Below are 19,323 nucleotides of genomic sequence, written 5' to 3' on the forward strand. Positions count from 1 at the left end.
GGCTTTTCCCGTCCCGCGACGCGTACCGGCGCCGCCACCTGTCGGCGCGCCGCCGACCTAGCTCTCCTCGCCGACCTCGCGGCGCTCACCGTCGTCGTAACGGCGCGTTTGCACGAGAGAATCCGGCGCGGGATTTCTCGTGTTTCTCGCCGCGGAATATTCCCCCTCGCACAAACACCCGATAACGTTTGTTTAATTACTTCGTCGCACAGTGAGTGCTGCGTTAATAACGAGATCTGATGGCGGAGAAGAACAAATGCACGCTCACAGCTGCGGAGTTTATTCGGCGCGCGTGACTGGCTGCTGCTCTCGCGCGAACGTTGAACGCGAAGTTAGCCATTAATATTGATTAATATTAAAAGGCGATGTTTTGATATTAAAATCATGAAAATATCAGCGAAATCGATTTTTTTATGCGACGAAGCAATTTTTCGTCAATTTTTTTTTAGATTCTAGCAAATTACGTAAAATTTGTTAAATATCTCCTAGCTAGGAATTTTTCGAATGAACCGCAGTCGCGTTGGCGTCACTGCCACCTTGACGTAGGAGCTGGTAGGAGCCTGCTGTGTTGTTACGTCTTGATCTGATGGCAAAATAATAAAATTATCTCGTGATTCTTCGAAACCTGCTTCGAGATGCTGCGAATGGTGGGCTGTGTTGCAAATATAGGTCTTATGGTACACTTGAATGTGATGATAGCCACCGATTGGTGGTATGGGCAGAGAGATCTGTTCGGTCCATATCCCAGAATACCAGACAAGGACAGGCTGAAGGTAACCTTTGCGATTGTTGTAATCTGAAGCTCCTAAGTTCACGTCACTCTTCGCCGGAGTTTAGTCGATTTAATTCAAACTTCAGGATTATTTCATTTGAAATTAAAATCTGTCGATATTAATTGTCAGATGAAATCGCCGTGTTAGTCATTTAAGTGCTTCCGGCATTAGCGACCAAGTCACGATTTGTTATTTATTGTTACAGAGAGAAATTGAGTTCGCAAAGGAATGCAGGGAGTTTATCAAGCCGCCTAAAGCCTGTGTCTAGTCTGGATCCGAGGTTAAGGGAACTTCGTTAACTCCACGTGTACAATTGTAGTGAATATGTATGAATATGCGTTCCCAGGGGAAGATGTAGAAATAAATGTTACATTAATTTATAATAATGTTGCTTGGGTTTTAAATTAGGTTTTAAGAAACTATAAAGAACCTTACAAACAAAATCCTTTTTATATACTTGATGCCGCAATATTATTGCTTAAATAAATCAATTTCCTGCGACAGTTATGATTTGAAATGGTACAATACTATCGAGGGAGATTTTTTATGCTTCATTAGTTGCTTTCCATTTACATGAAAACTCAGATAATTCTCACTTGTGATGTCATTCTGTCTTTATTATTCATTAATTGCCAAAAAGGATAGAACGACGTCACAAGTGAGAATTATCTGAGTTTTCATGTAAATGGAAAGCACCTAGCGTTTCGGATGTTTTTCTTGAGAAATACCAATTATTATATTGATTATTAAATTTTCAGTTTTTGTTTGTAGGGCGACACAAAATCGAATGGTAACTTTATATTTGCGAAAAAACAATTTTAATATTTTACTCACAAAAATATTCTTGTGTAATCTTAACGGTTCGACGTAGGGGGAGGGGGGGGGGTTAGAATCGTGATATTCTAAAGTGTTTCAGGTTGCGAATTTTTTAATTTAATAATCTGGTCACTTTACATGAAAAATATTACAAAGGCAGAGAGAAGCCTGAGAGAGTTCTTTTTCCCGGCCTTTTTCGTGGGACTGTCGAAAGCCCCTGTACACTACCGCCAGTACAATCCATTTTCGAAGTTGGTATACTACGTAGCCACGTTCATTTTCCGACCTATCGATAAAACATCATTTTGGTGCGCGTCCGTGCTACATCTGCGAAATGTAATATATGATACATATTACAATATTATTTAACTAACGCTTGCATGAACATCTAAAAAAAGCGATCATTCGAAGTCAGAGTGTTACGGTTAAAGTGTGTTACAATATAGGCTGTGTTCCTTTATTCACTGCCAGTACTGAAAATCTATAGTTACGTGACGCAAACTATATATTTTCAGCACTGCCAGTAAAAAAGAAACACGGGATTAATGTATGTACAAGTATATGCGTCAGTTTTTCTTCTATACATGATCATTTACGGTGTGTTATGATAGAATCGTATCCGCCTTCGGCTCGTGCGTAAACTCCGCACCCGGGAATTTTCATCTTTACGCACGGCTTACACACCCTATTTTATGTTGCAAGTGCCTGGAAAGTGGTCTATCACACACGCGTAGCGTGCGTAATGGGGCACTTTCCATGCACGTGTTGCATTTTCTTAACTACTTAACTAGTGGCCGGATCGCCCCTAGTTAGTGGAAGAGTACCAATTCAATTTCGAAAATGGATATACTGGCGCTAATGTACAGGAGCTTTCGAACGGTCCCATGAAAAAGACCGGGATGGCTTCTCTCCAGGCTTCTCTCTGCAAAGGATGGAATCCGATGGAATAAAAGGAGGGTCACGGACACGGCCCCGGCGACAGATGGAATAATTTCAGAGGCAAGTAGTTTCGGATAAGTTTATTAGAGTCCCTGGATTTACCTTCCCCTGAGGCAGCTTATCCCAATAAGAAAGCCATCCTTTTCTACCCCTCGCTCAAACGGTACGCACCGTCTTGATACATCGCAAGGTTTCACTTTCACTTTCCCTCTCGCTATATTCCATTTTTTTTTTTAAGAGCACCCTTCGGATATGGTACGTTGATCGCAAAACGAGGAACGAGAGAAGTGCGCGAAAACGGACCGCGGATAAGGAAGTTGCGAAATTAAAGGAATTGTCATATTGAACGTGTGACTCGTTTACTTTGCTCTTAGGACGCCAACCGTAGAAACTTCGATACTTTACAGACTCGCTAGAGGCACGATAGCGGCTGCCTGATCGCCCGAGTGTTTATACAGACTCGTTCTCGCGTTTCCGGATTGATTCTACCAACCTTGAGTTATAACAGGCTTTTCTTATAATTAACTAAATTACGTCCATTATACTATGCATATTGTTCTACGCACTACGCTATTATCTAAAACGAAACAATCACTTGCTATTACAGAGAATTGAATAACGTTGATAGAATCGTCTCTACAAAATTCGACGAGATTTTTCGAAGATCTTCGGATACCGAGCAAGATGCAGCCGCTACGATTCCTCCTCGCGATGCGAACAACTTTACCATAGGCAACGTGATATTTTTTTTAAAAACATTTACAATGCGGAAGTATATACGACGAAGTAACGCAACGCAATAAAGTAGTCGTAAAGTTCAGCGGCCGTCTCTCTCTCTCTCTCTGTCTCCGTCTGTCGTTTTTAATATGCTAACACGATGGAAACGAAACGTGTATATTGAAACACTTCACAACGATATTTTTCCCCTTTTATGTACAATTATCCCAAGAAGATCGGAATACGTCTATTTTCTGTTTTCACTTTTCTATTACACTTTTGTCACAACAAAAGCGTACCTGAAAAATGGAAAATAAGAAGTGACAAGCTATTCCGTCCCTTTTCGAAGAGTGTTTCCTCAGGCAAAAATCGTTCTGAAAACGATTGGGCTGTGGAAACATTCTCTCATCCGCTTTACTTCTCGCTCAAGCGTATTACCTGCAATACCTGCACATACGTTTACTTGTGTGAGACAAAAGAAGAGAATGACAGTCAGAAAAAACACGGCACAGCGCATTGTAACACATGGAGGCAAAAACATGTTGGAACATTGAAATTTTTATAGGGGGAGGGGGTAATTTTGATGGGATAATGAACATTCGGAAAATCACCGCTCCGTGGCTGTCTCTCGGGATTTCTTCTCGAGATATTTCCCACGTTTCTTCTAGATGTTCGGTGAAATAGCATTTGCAACAAAGATATAGACAATTTATAATACAACGATAAACAGTCTGTGTATATTTGCAACAAGATATCTTTCCTTAAGCATAATTTCTCCGAACTGCATGCTCTTTGCCCAATGAACCTTTTAATTTCGAGTTCTTTTTCTTCAGCAAATATATCGTAACCCTTCAATACACGCAACGTCATATATTTTTGTAAGTTTTAAATTAAAATCTTATTCAAGCAAAACTACTTATGATTAATTGAAAAATATGAAGAACACAAGAAATGTATTATCTCCTTGATTTTCAATTCCTTGTAAAAACTAGATTGCTTTTGTAAAAACAAAATAAATTTTAGCTTGATTGAGAAATTTGCAGTTTAAAGGAAACGCGCTTAGCATGAGAGGGGACATCCTGTATAATAATATAATATGACTCTTAAAATATAATTTGTGTGGTGAAAATGGGCGGAAAAGTACGTTTTTCTCTGAGTTTTAGATATGTTTCAGAATAGATTCAAATCACTCGAGGAAAGATAAAGTGAAAGTGATGATGGTTCAGAATTATTTTTCGATCGAGCGGGTGAGACAGCAACACGGATCGCGATCATGACCATGTATATGTATATGTATATATAATGTATATACACACTTGTAAATATGTATATAATATGTGCAGTCGTATGTGCAATATATTCTGTGATTACACGATCGAGATGCGATAATATCTTACACGTGCGTGTGTACTGTCGATGCGAAAAAAAAAAGAAAAATTAGATTACAGAGGGTGTTTTTCGGTTGGGCAACGGCGAACAGACGCTTCGTTCGGTGTCGACGTAACGACGCGAGTGTGACTCGCTATCATGACGATGATGATGACGACGATTGAATGAACAAGGTTCGCACTAACGATCTCTCCCTCGTCTCCCGCCGAGTCGGAAACCTCGTGGTCTTCGACCGGGCCGAAATAATTGTGATCGCGCGAGCAAATAATGTCGGTCGATATCCGAGTAACAAGAATTCTATTTCGTTATATTGCGTTCGCTTACGCAATAGAGAATATTATTGAAGAGGCGAATGAATAAGGAAGAAAAAACGCGTTTATTTATAATCTTTCGAGACAATTATTTATAGCGTTCGCTTTGAAATTGAACGTTTTTAGATTTTTTAGAAGACGAATATCTTCGTATATTTTTGAATATCTTTTTTTATCTCGATGTCTTCATTCACTCACCCCCTTGTCACACTGTATATGTATCATATACAGCGTGTATCAACGTTGTATTACTCGAATAAAGACCAGCAACAAATCACAGTTAGTCAAACGAATGCTGTACACGTGCCGGATTTCCACCCCGCGTGATTCCGTCACGCCGTATATGTATACGCCATATGTATACAACTGTATATCTAGCTACGACTTAAAATTAATAGTATTTAAACTCTGTCTCTCTGATATAATAATGCGATGATATGGCACGTGGTGTGTGTGTATGCATGTGCGATGAGATTCAACGATGATATATAACTCTAATAGGTCCCTCTCTCGATCGTCTCTTTTCTCTATCTCCCTCGTCCATTCGACTACAATGTTTCCCCATTATTACCTAACTAATCACTCGGGCATTAGCCCCTCTCTCTCTCTCTCTCACTCTCGCTCTGATTCCACATTATGTACCACACTTCTCTCTGGAATCCAACCGTATATACCTACACTCGATTACTCTCTAAATATATGTATACGAACTCATTGAATATATAAATGTAAATAATAAACAGGCGGGACCGTGTTCTCGCGGCGCGATCAGCGCTTGGAAATACAGTTGCCCGAGTTTTAATTTTTATTTGTCTAATACACACACGAAGGTCGCCTTTTTAACGTCAACATGACGCGAGAGAGTCTCAGACAATCGCACTTACGCTGAATATACGCCGTCAGAACACGGACCTCGACATTGGCCATACGACAGCTAGGATCTCTCACGTTTAGCATTAACACGAAAACGGTTAACGAATTCATCGTTAGAATCGACAGCTCCTCAACGTATACGAAATAGAATTTTCTTATAACCCAAGGAAGAGATTTTATATATCTTTAACTTTTTTTATTCGCTAACTACGTGCGGCACGATATTTAATGGATGATGCGCGATATATCCTTAAAACGAGGCAAGTCGTACTGTATATATGGATCTCTAATATCTAGTTGAACGGTGCGATTGATGCGAGCCGACATCCTCCGTGAAAATCGCGTCTCACTATGCATTGATGTCACCAGGATTGTCAGGATTGTCAGGAGAGGCAACGCGCGCTTGCCCGAGCCGCACGATCGCCGTCCGATAGTTGAATCGAGCGAATCGATCAGTGGGACAATACTGGTAATTCGTCCGCGACGATGATGATAATGATCGACGATGACAATGATCCGTTTTTCAGAGATGAGAAGCGTAACGACGACGCGTGCGTTCGGAGCTTCGATCGTGTGAATGTGGACTATGTGGAGTCACACAAGCGCTATTCCGCATGAATGTGGGTGTGTGAGTGTGTTTTTGTGTGTATGCGATGTGTATTTTGTGTTGTATGGCATTATTTACATATATGTGCGTCCGGTTCGCTGGAGAACAACGCGTCGGCGCGAGTGAACAAACGAAACGTTAATTATCGATGAAGATTCGGTACTCTAGGATTCTACGCAGATAAATCCTCTTTGTGTTGAATGTGCGTGTTTCATACTCGGATACAATTGCTTTGGGTCATCTTTGCACGCTCGCGGCTTGCGTAACGGCGACGTGTCATCGAAATCTCTCTCCCTCTTTCGTTTCCATTCTCCCTTGCTCGAAAAATTTTCTCGACAATAACGGCGCTTTCCGTGGGACGACGAAGCTTGCTTCTTCTCTTCTCGCTCGTTAGTCGTAATTACCTAATAAATCACGCTGGTGATACGCGCAAAAGTTACGCGTTCCGCGTTTTCGCGCGAGTTTTCATCGTGCCACCCCTCTCGCGCCCTATTACGAGTTTACTCTTAATACGCTTTTACTTACGAAACACAAACATCCCGTCTTGTTTTATATATTTATTAGGTACATTACATATGTGTCAATACGATTCTCAAGCATAGTATTGTCAACAGTTGTGTATATCTTTTTTTTTCTCCTTAATTTCCCTTTGTTACGTGATCTCTCTCTCTTCCCCCTGCTAAAAAAATGTATATCTCGCTTACTTAGCGGTCTGGAGTCTGCCTTGAATTTCTGATCGTGATTCTCTACACTTTCATCGGCGACCGGACGCAAAAGTTTGCGGCGATCCCTTGGGGATTTCCCTTCAATACAAACGAGAGATAATCCGAGATACTTTACTTTGAATATTTTTTTTACGCTTGAAAGGAACTGTGAAGCAATGATGGATCGATTTACAGATGATTCAGATTTCATTCCAAAAAATTAATCATAAACTTTATTTATTTAAAATTGTAATTGTATTTATTTAAATTTGCAATCACTCAGAGAGGACTAAGAATGATGTAAAACTATGAAAAATATGTTTTAAGAAAGGCAAACCCGTAAAATTATAGTAATTATAGTATAGTATGTTAAACTAAACATATATGGTTTAATCGTAAATTACGTAATTTTTTTCAGAGCTTTGGTTTTTCGAGTGGATTCTTTTTTATCAGCACCGTGTCATGTGTAATCGTTCACTGAATTTCCGAATTTTTGTCGTTATGCGCTACATACTTTTGCGTCCTGTAATTTCGCGTCAATATCTCCTTGCAGCTGGTAATATCGTGGCTGAAGAGTTACGATTTGTCAATGCGGTACACAGGATGTTCCAAGTTTCGCCCATCTACGGATTCTCCGATCAATTTCGAGTATTCTTCCTTAAACGAAAAGTGTCAAGGCAGCGATAAGTTTTAAACTGTAACGTGATAAAAAGTCTAAGAATTTCAACGAGCAGTAGAGATGACGGACCTTCTTTATTTAATTCGAAGGAAATTTTACTTTCACGGTATTTTAATTTACGGCTTAGACGTATTTAACATTAGAAAGTTGTGAAAAAGGATAAAACTTTCGTTAAGGAGAAATCAACTGCGAATTGGCCACAGAATCGATAGATGAAGGGAAGTGGAGGCGAATCTGGATCACTCTGTACATAATATATATATATATATATAATCTCTCTTTCTTTTACTCTCATTATTGCGACGAGACTCCTCGGACGTTTACAGAGAATAGAAATATGGGAATGTATTTAAAGAAGAAAAATACTGTTGCTATGTTTAGGATCGGTGTAATGTCGTAGTCATCTATCTTTGTTATCTGTTTCCAATTTTTCTGTACAATTTCCATTTTCCGCGCAGGTACGCGGACTCCGTCTGCAGGTCTTGCCTCGTACGTGTACGTGTATATGTTTCTTGTGCGTGTAAGGTGTAGCGTGTCAATGTCCTCTTTAAGGGGTAATTATCACAGAATACACGAGATATTTTCATTAAGCTTACAAGATATTAATCGAAGCGGAGAGTAGGAGGAAAAATTGGCGGCCGACCCCGTCGACGGTCGCGGGTGGTTGCGGGTGGATCTGCGATCGGGGGGGAACGAGTGCCGAAGTAATCGTCTGGGTGTGCTGCCCCGTCGACGTGGCCGATCTGAGTGCCGAATTCGCCAGCCCTTTCGTATTAAGTAATGTACTTAGTGTTAGGCAGCGGAGAAAATAGACACTTTTATAAATGAAGATGGTGGCGAGATCGCGGACCCGTGTTTTTCTTTCCTATCAGCTTGATTTTTCCCGATAACCGTCAACGACATATGCAGATGCAGGTGCTTCGTAAATCGGTCACCAAATTGAAGTTAAAAAAAACTTCCAACAGAATTGTAATACAATTTCGAACATCTTATATCATTGGCTAAAGATATTTTGAAGAATTCGATACCGTAACAATCTGTCCCACTTTTCTTTTAAAAAATACTTAAACAAATTAATCTAAACTTAGCGAATATAAATTATTAATTTATAATTGATTAAAGTTACTTTATTTTTCTTAATGTTAAGATTAATTCTCTCAGATTCTTAAAGAGGCGAGCTCGATCACTGTTATGTGGAATTCTTTAATTCACGGCCTAATGCTTCGACGTGTACTCAAATTTGGTAAGCACCTGCAGCTGACAATGAGATAATTGGACGTTCATTATTTAGATGGCTCTCGTCTCTCTTTTTCTCTATCTGCCGATCGAAAATCCCGCGCTCGCAGCTACATCAGCAGTTTTAGACACTATACACAATACGTAAGTATAATCTAGACGTACTACGTAGTAGAAACTTTTGAATATAATAGCGTAATCTCCGGAGTTGTGTTGTACTTGCCCCGCCCGACTCTGCAGCCCTGGGCTGGACGATGACTGGATTCATCGGATACGAGGTCGCGTGCCTTCGAGTTTCTCTCACGGAGGGATCCGACCGAAGCTTCGTGCGATCGTAGCGGATGATAGCGAACAGGGGTTCTCTCTACCCACCTTCTCGGCGCGATATACGTGTTCCTGATAAAAAGAGATCGGCGAAAACGCGGTGGATGCGTTTCTACGGACAGGCGAACGTCCGCTATGCACACGAGGTAAGATGTACAAGATGCGGATGAAGCTAATAGACGGTAGAGGTAGTTATACTAATAACAGTAGCTTTAACGTCCAGTGCCTCACGTCACATTCCGAGATAGGCGTAAAAAAACAGCGATAGCTAAAGAGAGAGAATCAAAAGCTACGATATAATTACTTGCGCGCGCGCTACAAGATTACAAGTAGCCGTCGAAGTTCACGGATACATTACTCGAATAGCTCGGGGTATTACCTAACTTTGATAATATCCAGTAATCGGTCACACTCAGATAATATTCAAAGTACCCAGGGTATCCGAGTACCGACAGCACTTATTTACAGGAGTGTAAAGTTCAATTTTGTAGACTCGTTCGCTCGCCAGTTCGTAGACCGAGGATTCGCGTTCGCAGCGTGTCGGGGGCGTATCGCTGGTTACGTTAATACGCGATTTCCGGAGGCGCGAAGGGATGTTTCGCTCGTACATCTTTCGCTCGGCAACGGTCTGGAATCGGTACGCTGCTCTCGCGTAGCTCTCGAAGCTTTCGGGCGGATCACGGCATCATTCATTCGCAACAGCAGCAACAGCATCAGCAACAGTCAGACTCTTACGATCATTTCTGGTATAATCTTACGAATAAGAACGTACTTTACAATTACAATGCCTTACTAACTTTTATCTGTTTTTTTTTTATTACTAATGGCACGTCGCTACGTGACGTCACAGGACGTGCCTATTTGGTCGTACGCAATGCTACATTTAAACTGTATATTTAGAAAAAACTTCTTCGTCTCAACAATGTTTTCACGTATCTACAGTAAATTCATCCTCCCGAACAAACGGCCTAGAAACGACGCGGTCGTATCGCGCGCGCACGTGTGTAAACGTACATGTGAGTGTTATGCGTACGTGCGTGGTATGTAATCTTTGTGTATACGATTCCGGGTGTATTTTCGACTTCGCCCTTTGTTTACAGCACATGCGGCCGCGTCGCGATCAAGGACCCCGCACCATACGTGGACTCGCTCTTCGTCCTCTTCCATTTCGAAGTCAGTCTTTCGGCGAACGGCGGCGCGTCCGATCGAGAGAGTCTTTGTCGCCTTTTGCGCGAAGCACCTGTACTTGAGTTTGTTCGCGGTGTTGATCTCTCGTCCTATCTTACATTACGAATATTACCAAATATATTGCGTACTGGCAGCACTGTTTTCACGTTTCGCGTTTTTTGTCTAGCGAACACTCTCTCCTTCGTATCTCCATCTCTTCCTGCGTCTCGCCTGCGACACCCGCACGAAGAAGAGTCCGATCTGTCTCTTGTCTCATAGTAGTACCGGAGCATCACTCATTGTCGTCGTTATCGCGAGCTCTGCTTTGTCGATTATTTTAATTCTCTATAAATCCAGGCGGGAGGAATAGCTCTTTTTTCATTATTGTAGTAGTACGCAGGACGAACGCCGAGCCACGCGGGGTTGACCTAGCTCGTCGTCCTATCTCGAGATCTGTGGAAGATGGTGGTTCCCGGTGCATCGTCGCTGTCCAGGGACGGGGTTGAAGCTCTGCGTGTATGTGTGTGTGTGTGTGAGAGAGTCTCGTAAAAAAGGGAGAGGAATTACGCTCGATTGAACTCCACGGCGCGAGGGAAGCTGGAGAGAAGAAGCTTCACGGTAAATCGAATCCCGTCGCTAGGATTGTCCCTCCTTGAGTTGCGTGCCTCTCGGCGAAGAAGGGCGGAAGGGTTCGGGGCGATCGTTTTCGCCGGGTGAAATCGCGCGAATTACATCTCTCTCACGGAATCGTGAAAGGTTTTGTTCGCTTGTGGCACCGAAGGCATCAAAATGCTGACCCCCTTTGGACGGCCTCCTGCATCTCCTCCTCCTCCTTCTCTTCCTGCTCTTTTCTTCTCTTTCTCTTTCTTCTCCTCTTCGGGCTCTTTCCAAGCTCGAAGTACTCGAGTCGCTTCGCTATCGGCTTATTAACGCAACGTCGTGTCTCCTCAAGTAGGATTCGGTAGCGGTGCCTCCTGCCTGATGTCACTCTTTAGCTTCACGAATTCCTTGGCGATCTCGTCGTTGTTGCGCTGCGATAGGATGCGCAAGATCGTGTAGCCGGTCTCGTCCATCTGGATACGCTTGCCGAGCGACAGCCAGCATGCGCACGAGCCTTCCTCGACGATGTCCTTGAGTTGCATCACCGCGACTCCGACGAGCCTGTCCTCCCTCGCGAAGCAATAATCCTTCACGCAGATGTGCAATTCGTAGAAATCTAGCTGTTGTTGCTCGTTACCGATCATACTGAGGACAAAGACGAGGCAAGAGTCAGAGAAATCTTAAATTTGTATTTGTGTAAATGGTAGTAATTACCGAGAAATTAAATTTTGCGTCGTAACTTACAAGTCAAAGCTCTCGTTAAATTGCGGCGACCAGTTATTGCTCTTTGATTTCGTCGATTGTTTCCTTTTCTTGCCAGTAAGATGCGGTCCGATTAGATTCACTTCAACGTACGGCCTGAACATGCCCGTCGCCAACTGCCACTTCAAATCGTTCGCGGCCACAACTAGAAAACAAAAGATTTTTTAAAATAAAATTATCGATGAGTAAATTAACAATTAGAATTACTAATTGTCAATGTTATATGATACAAATTTTACGAGATTGTAATCGTACCTTTGACGGTGACTTTCTGCTCTCCCGTTCCCGGATGTGTAAAGAGATCCACCTGGATGCTCACCTCGCCTACCGAACCTTCGTCCGAACCGGCGGTATCTGGAACTTCAAGAATTCGCAGTCAAAATTTACGCTCAAGCACGATGATCGTAAAAGCTAGAAATGGCATCTAAACACTACGCGGACTTCGTCTGATTCTATCTGATGCTATGATCTGAGACTAAGGCTAAGAGAGTTCTAGTTCTCGATTTCTATTTCTAGAGCAGATTACATGCTCTGATAATAGGCAGGTCAGGTACTTGTTGTCAGCATAATTATCAGAGAAGACGAAGTCAGCCTCAGCGAAGTTTTCACGATTTGGTCACACGTGGTGTGTGTATCGGGAATTATAAATTTTCTGATTTCATCGGTTTTGCATTAAAAGAACAAATCATTTTCTTTTGTATTCGGAGAATTCTAGCGACAATCTCAGAAGTGCGTATGATACAAGTGTCCATGGTGCAGATGATCGATCGATTGATCAATTAATCTGTGAATCTTTTTTTTTGGCGTTTGTTCCTTGAAATTTTCGAAGGAACAGCGTGGCGCTAGATAACGACAAGTATGTCACGCGCTTGTAAGAAGATCGTGTATGGTGACAGGTGGTTAAATGACAAAGTTTTCTTGATACGTATGTGTCAGAAGCGTTGTACTGAAAAAACATGAGACCGAAGGAGGCAGTTTGCTGGTCGATAAAGTTCTCAGTAGTAGCAGCAAGAGTGGCGGCAGTAGCAGCAGCGGCAGTGATAACAGCACAGCTTCCTAACACAGCTATCGTTGTCGAGACATTTTTGGAACATTCTTCTTCTTTAGGAATATAAAGACATGAACATAAAGATTTAAAAGAAATCTCTTATCGGCTTATTTATTCTTATTTATTAAACGGATATTTTCAAATTGATAGTAAAAGAGTATATTGTGGAAAAGTGAAGAAGAAAATTTCGCATCGAAAGACGTCTCGACGGAACGATCACAATTCACTACGGCCTAAAAGTCTCTCCGACACTTCCAGCGACCTTCTAAGGTCTGCTCTGGTGGTACCTTGTCGGCTCTCTCGACGAAGAGAGGGCTTGCTCTGGCGAAGGGGTTCCTCGAGGCTTTCCATACCCTCGGCTCCTTCCCCTTCGTCACCTCTCTCGCTGCTCATCGAACGCTGACGCTGACGTAGCGTTGACGCATCGTTCAGCGGCACTGTCCCGACAATTTTCATTACGTCGTAATGTGAGTGTAAACACGCACACGCCGATATATACCGACTTCTCGCACGATAATTGCGCGACGGAACGTGTAATGTGTCGTTAGAATATATCGTTTATGCCTAACTAATTCATGTGTGTTCCTGATTAGTTTCGCTTTTATCGCGATTTCGTTCCGCAATTACGTAGTACAAGAAACATATATAAAAATAATAGTTATTATTACAGTTTATTCATTTGTAATGTGAATAATGAACTCCGAGCGACATACCTTGGTTGACTTGCGAGGTGACGAAGGTCTTGATGAGGGTGTCCGTCGTCTGCGTGTACAAGCTTAACGCATAACGGAGGCTCTGCAGTTCCGGTGATTTTTCCAGGTACGTCTTCTTCAAGCCGTTACCGGCGGCGTGGAAGTACTGTTTGATTGTGTCCAGAGCGACCTCGAGAACCGCGCACTGCTTCGGCGAAAGATTTTTTTCCACTTCCTTGGAGATATCCTGAATGGATATCATAAATTTAGATAATTCAAATCATTTTTGCGATTTGAATAATTTGTTCCAATTACCATAACTCCGCTGAGAGCATTCTTGACATCGGGTTTTCCAGCCATGTGGTTCTTAAACAGCTTCGACATGTCTTCTATCTTGGCGTTCGCAGCGAGATTCTTTGCGTTATCCGTCAGATTCTTGAACATCATCTACAAGAAACAAGAATCACAAATTATAACACATATGTCGCTTAATAATACTTCTGCCAATTTTTTTCAAATAAATTTAATTATAACACGTACGCTCTTATCCGTCATAGGTGGCAAAACGACGGTCTTTTCTAAAATTCTCATGACTATCTTCCACAGTTCTTTCAATAGTCTCTTCAATACCGTTTTCTCGCACGATTGAGCGTATAGAGATAGGCTACCGTCGAGTAAAACCATGAGTGGCCTCAAAACGTCTTCGGCCTCCACGTTTACGTTGTTTCTTTGCGCTGGCTGCGACAGGGTTACCTGTCCTCCGCCTTTGATAGCCAACAAAAGATCTCCTACCTCCCTGACGGAAACTGTTATTCGCGGTTCCAAACTGTCCGCGAATAGTATAGCCAAATCATCCAGAGCGCTGTTCAGTTGTTGTTGCAGCTCTTTCAATATGTTCGCCGCGTCCTCCTCGAGCTTGTCGCCGCCCATCGACTCGAACATCTTTTCTAATTGCACCCGAAGTTGTTGGATGTTGTTCATTAAAATGCACGCCTGTGGAATAAAAGAATTTGTAATAAAGTCTGTCAGTAACTTTGCGCGAATTTTTGTAAATTTTGTCACTCTCGGGCACGTACAATTCGTTCCTCCTTCAGATGGCTGGGGAATTCCTTCTTCACTATATCCGCGTAAGCCACTAAAACTTTGACGATGGTCTTCGCGAATCTCTTCATATATCTCTTCCAGATCTCCGGGTCCGGACATTCCAGCTTCGACACCACGTCGAAGCACTGCGTCAGCTGTGTGAAAACATCGACGACGGAGACGCTGAAGAGCACATGCTCGCTGCTCTTCTGGAACTGTAAGAAAAGATTGAAGAACCACATTAGAGAACACTGCTGCATCGCCGTATCGAGACTCGTGGATAAAATCATGGCATATCACTTACGCCTTCCTTTTTATCTCTACTAAAGGCACCGTGGAGATATTCTAATGAGACGTCATCGTTTTCATTGAGCCATTGCATGACGAAAGGCTCGAACCAGGCCGGGTATTCTGGTACGGCGCCCTTGTATGGCGGCACGTCTTTGACGTAATTGGCGTGCAGCCACTTGACTTTGAAGTGCAGATTCATATAGGCCGAGGACTTGCACAGTCTATGCTGCTCGTGCTCCTCCAGGGCGTACTTCATGTCCACCGCGAACAAGGACCACATCGTGGCCGCCGACAGTTGACCGATGTTGAACTCCTGAGGGAATTGATTTAACACGGGCGCATAGCTGTTCTTGTCCTCCTCGATCACCGAGACTATCAGGGCGATCAGCTTGTGCCAGAAGTCGAGCGAGTCGAGTCGCGGCCCATGATCGTCCGAATCCCGTTTTGCCTCGTTCGGATCCGCCTGGAACTCTCGATTGTACAAATCGTAACAGTTCTCGAAGAGGAACTGGTAGGTCGATCGCAGGCACGCCTTCACGCAGTCCTTCACGACGGTGCTGGCCCGCGGCGGGCTCGACAGTTCCTGGACCTTCATACGGAAGAACGTAATGCTCGTCAGCAGGTCCACGGTGCTCTTCAGGTCCATCAGCTTCTCCTGAGTCGAGGCCGGGAAGTTGTTCCTGTACATCGACAGGTCGATCCTGAGGGAGTTGTGCAGCTGATCCAGTAGCTTGACGAATTTTTCTTTCTATAACGAGAATCGTCTACTTAGTTTCTTTCATCAGTAATGGTAGTTGCGGTAAGGTTTCCTTTTTGAGAAAATACGCTACGATAAGTACGTCGACTTTTTTTATTTTACCGCGGAAATTTTTTTACCGATGTAATATCTATATGTTTCGCTAAGAGAGTTCCTCGAATTTTTTTCTCTTTTAATTTTTAGCCGAATTTCTTCGTGCTCGGAAAGTTTCGCGTAATATTTTCGAAGAGAAATATCATGCATAATTCAAAACTATGAGAAACACATACTCTCTCGTACACCAGTTCTCTTCCGGAATTAAGAGATTTATGAATTTAAATTTTGTACGAAATTTCGATTTACATATCGTTCGCTGTTTTATGGGAGAGAACGTCGATTTGTAGAGGTATGTGAAAAGAATTTCCATATTCCCCGCGCGGCGGAAAAATCCATTCGCTCGGCCTTGGCTGCCAGTCAGTTAAACTACAGATGGTGGAAAAAGAACGCGGTCAAAGAGAATCTTAATTAAAATCTTAATTAAGTGGCGTGCATACGGTCTTTCCGCTGTTTTTTCTCTTTTGTTCAAGAAAAAGTTGTACGCTAAGAAAGAAATAAAAAATGCAATCATAAACACGGCGCGACCTTGCCACTCTTTAATACAGGCATGGTTTCGTGACTCGACAGGTTTCGGAACCGAATGTAAGCATCTCTCGCTTAGACTTTATTGTCTTTTAAAATCAATACGGCTAAAAGTCAAGTTACTGATTCTTGGAAGAAATCCATTCTAATCCGCTAAATGACCAATTCGCCAAGATTCAGGCTTTATTCAAAGCGCCTCGATGCCGGCAGAGACTTCGCTTAATCCCTCTCGAAAGTTTGTGAAGTAATTATTTAACCAACGTTATATATATATATATTCGCGTCGGCTGATCCCTTTATTCCTGGTGACCTGGTGAGAACGGAATTGACGGAGGATCGGGTGAAAGGCGCGTTTTTGCGCAAGTCAACGCGTGATCGTCTAGGTGTCTAGGATATGAGAAGTAGCTCGGGATAAGGGATAGCGCCGGTTGCCAGGAAATTGCACGAGTATTTCTCGCTTCTCTCGCCGTCGGGTACCATTACAGCCTTCGCCATCCCTTACTCCTCTACTGCGCGCGCGGCGGAGATACCGCGGCGCAATCTTCAACATCCGGCACTTACCCCGAAGTTACTGGCAGCAAATCTATCACTGGCCGACACGGCCGGACTGGCGGTTGTGTGGGCGTAGTACGCGTTTATGTTTGCCAGGAGGGTCGACATAACGGCCGGCACGCCTGGACACAGGTACTTGGTTGAGAGGCAGTGGAAGTGCCTGGAAAATACGATATCACGATTGTATCGAAAAACCATTCGTTTTGATTCTCTCTATTGCGTCAGAGCGCTCATCGCAGTTTATTTTAATCTGAAATACGTGATTTTAACTTTTATTCCGCTTATTTCGATTTCAATTTTAATAAATATTGTCTTGTTATAGCAAAAACCAATAGTCGTTAATTGATTAATGGCCAATTGCGAATATGTGGCTTAAACGATACTCACGTCATCGCCTGGTAGATGCTCTCGATGCCGTAACGCATGGCGAATTCGTCGACGAGCTCTTCGCCGGGAGGATCGAAGTAGAGCTTCCAGTCGTCGTCGCCCTTGTTCTGAGGAGGAGGCAAGATCACCATGCCGCCGTTCTCCTCGCACAGACTGTGAAAGAGATTCTCGTGCAGGCAAGTGTACTGCACGTGGTAAGGTGCCACCTTCTCCTCGCCCTTGATCTCGACGCTAATGTGCAGTCGAATGGCGCCCGACACTGCGCTCTTGTCCGTCCTCTTCTCCAGGTTGTACCAGACGTCCATCTCGCCGCTGAGAGTCCGTACCTCGATGATGGTCTGCCCAAGAAAGTCGTCGCTCTCCCTCGTCAGTTTTTGCCTCAGCTTCGACTTCAGATCGTTGTCCTCGTCCCACACCCGAACTTTGATCCGATCGGACGAATTGTGGCACTCGCTGCGAACAGGAATTTGTGGTTTTTACGACGCCTAGCGTAATGCACTTTAAATCACGCTCTTCCTGAGACCAGATTGAATTTTCTTCCAGCGATCTTAAGCGACTGATAATTTATCGACGAAAATGTACGCTAATGTAATTTTAACAATGGAGAAGTAAACATGTAAATATGTGCGAGCAAACAATTTGACGTCATCGCTTGTGAAAACGAAAATTCACAGTCAGCAAGATTGAGAGCGAAGAGAATTACGCATTTTGCTGGCGTAGCAGAGAGAAACTTATCGAAATTACTTACAAGTAGAACTTTTCGTGCCAGACTGGATTTAGTTCCCGCGGCATGGTCCTCGTGCGTTTCTTTACTTTGCCAACTTGGACCGTCACGTAGGGATCGGATGTGCCGCTCTTATCTTTGGCGATTAATCCCTGAGCGCTGATCACTAAGGACGGAAGAATACAATTAGGAGACCGTTCGTCAGGCTAATGCCTAAAGGTAATGCCTAGAATTCCAGATGGAACAGACTGAGCGCGAAGAATTTAATTCCCGCGGGCGTAAATTTCTAATCTTGCGGTGTACATAATTCGATTACCGCGGGACAATACCGCCGAATGAAAACATTACCGAAGTTTTGCCAGCTGGCCAGTATCCAAGAACGCGACTGCGAGAGTTAATCCAATAGAGCTAACAGAACCGGATATCCGTCGGAACATATGTTCGCACCGCGCTGGTGAAAAAAAAAGTTTGCCCTGAACCCGCACATTCCACTTTCAATCGCACGATTGCGTCGCGATGAATTGGCATACGTGGAACAATATCCGCGTGTCTTTATCATATTTCTTCCTCGTATAATCGGGCGAATAAAACGGGCGGGCGATAAAACCGTCGCGTAGAATCTCGATTCGCGACTCGCGCCCCGACGAACTTAAACGGTACCTTCTTACGCGATAAGCCAACTGAAATTACGAACTATCCTGCGGGCCCGTCGCATCGTTCGGTAGATCGTCGTTTCGAGTCGACGGGGTAGCTGGACGATCGGTCACAAACGCGTGGTTACGACTTTCAAAACCGAGGCTGCACGTTCCCCGAAGCGATAAAGTTTTACTGTCCCGTCCCGATTCTGATTTGGCGACGTATTTTATGCACATCCTCCGTCGGCGTTAGCCCGCATTTACGCCACGACGATTTCACGTTTATTACTTATGACAGATATAATCCGCGCCGTATCGTTGGAGTTGCTCTACTTTGACAGTGACTAATAAGGCTAAGTAGGTAATGTAAAGATTTTATGCCGTTAATTTATGTTAATCACAGGATTTTCTCCACTCTTGGAGAAAATAGAAGAAAATAAAAACTCGTGTTTTCCTGAACGCGACAATATATGAATCTACGAATCGCTTCCATTTTTTTCGCTATCATCAACTTGATTTTTGCGCTTACGATAAACAGACAGCGGACTATTTGGAAGAAGTCTTTTCGCGGATGTTTCATATTCATCTATTCGCACGTGCGCGTCGGCCGAATGAATAAATATGACTCTGCTTTATGTG

The 19,323-nt window shown here is 43.2% G+C and overlaps 1 protein-coding gene across 8 annotated transcripts in view; it reads right to left on the bottom strand.

Moving 5' to 3' along the window:
* Positions 1-2,593: 2,593 nt before the first annotated feature.
* The window catches only part of Unc-13 (unc-13), a 92,398-nt gene continuing 75,668 nt past the window's right edge, over positions 2,594-19,323 (bottom strand). For 4 of the 8 annotated variants that reach the window (XM_071787425.1, XM_071787424.1, XM_071787429.1 and 1 more), the window contains 12 exons: positions 18,074-18,215; positions 17,326-17,778; positions 16,948-17,098; positions 15,025-15,759; positions 14,714-14,935; positions 14,178-14,630; positions 13,953-14,084; positions 13,659-13,884; positions 13,233-13,382; positions 12,153-12,257; positions 11,880-12,042; positions 2,594-11,780 (listed from right to left, as the gene is read on the bottom strand). In XM_071787425.1, the coding sequence (XP_071643526.1) occupies positions 11,483-11,780; positions 11,880-12,042; positions 12,153-12,257; positions 13,233-13,382; positions 13,659-13,884; positions 13,953-14,084; positions 14,178-14,630; positions 14,714-14,935; positions 15,025-15,759; positions 16,948-17,098; positions 17,326-17,778; positions 18,074-18,215 (3,230 nt within the window). In that variant the 3' untranslated portion in view covers positions 2,594-11,482. The remainder of the gene's footprint in view (positions 11,781-11,879; positions 12,043-12,152; positions 12,258-13,232; positions 13,383-13,658; positions 13,885-13,952; positions 14,085-14,177; positions 14,631-14,713; positions 14,936-15,024; positions 15,760-16,947; positions 17,099-17,325; positions 17,779-18,073; positions 18,216-19,323) is intronic. The other 4 variants (XM_071787427.1, XM_071787426.1, XM_071787431.1 and 1 more) reach the window with 4 other exon arrangements.

This window comes from Temnothorax longispinosus, chromosome 9 (assembly GCF_030848805.1).
Source record: "Temnothorax longispinosus isolate EJ_2023e chromosome 9, Tlon_JGU_v1, whole genome shotgun sequence".
NCBI classification, from domain to species: domain Eukaryota; kingdom Metazoa; phylum Arthropoda; class Insecta; order Hymenoptera; family Formicidae; genus Temnothorax; species Temnothorax longispinosus.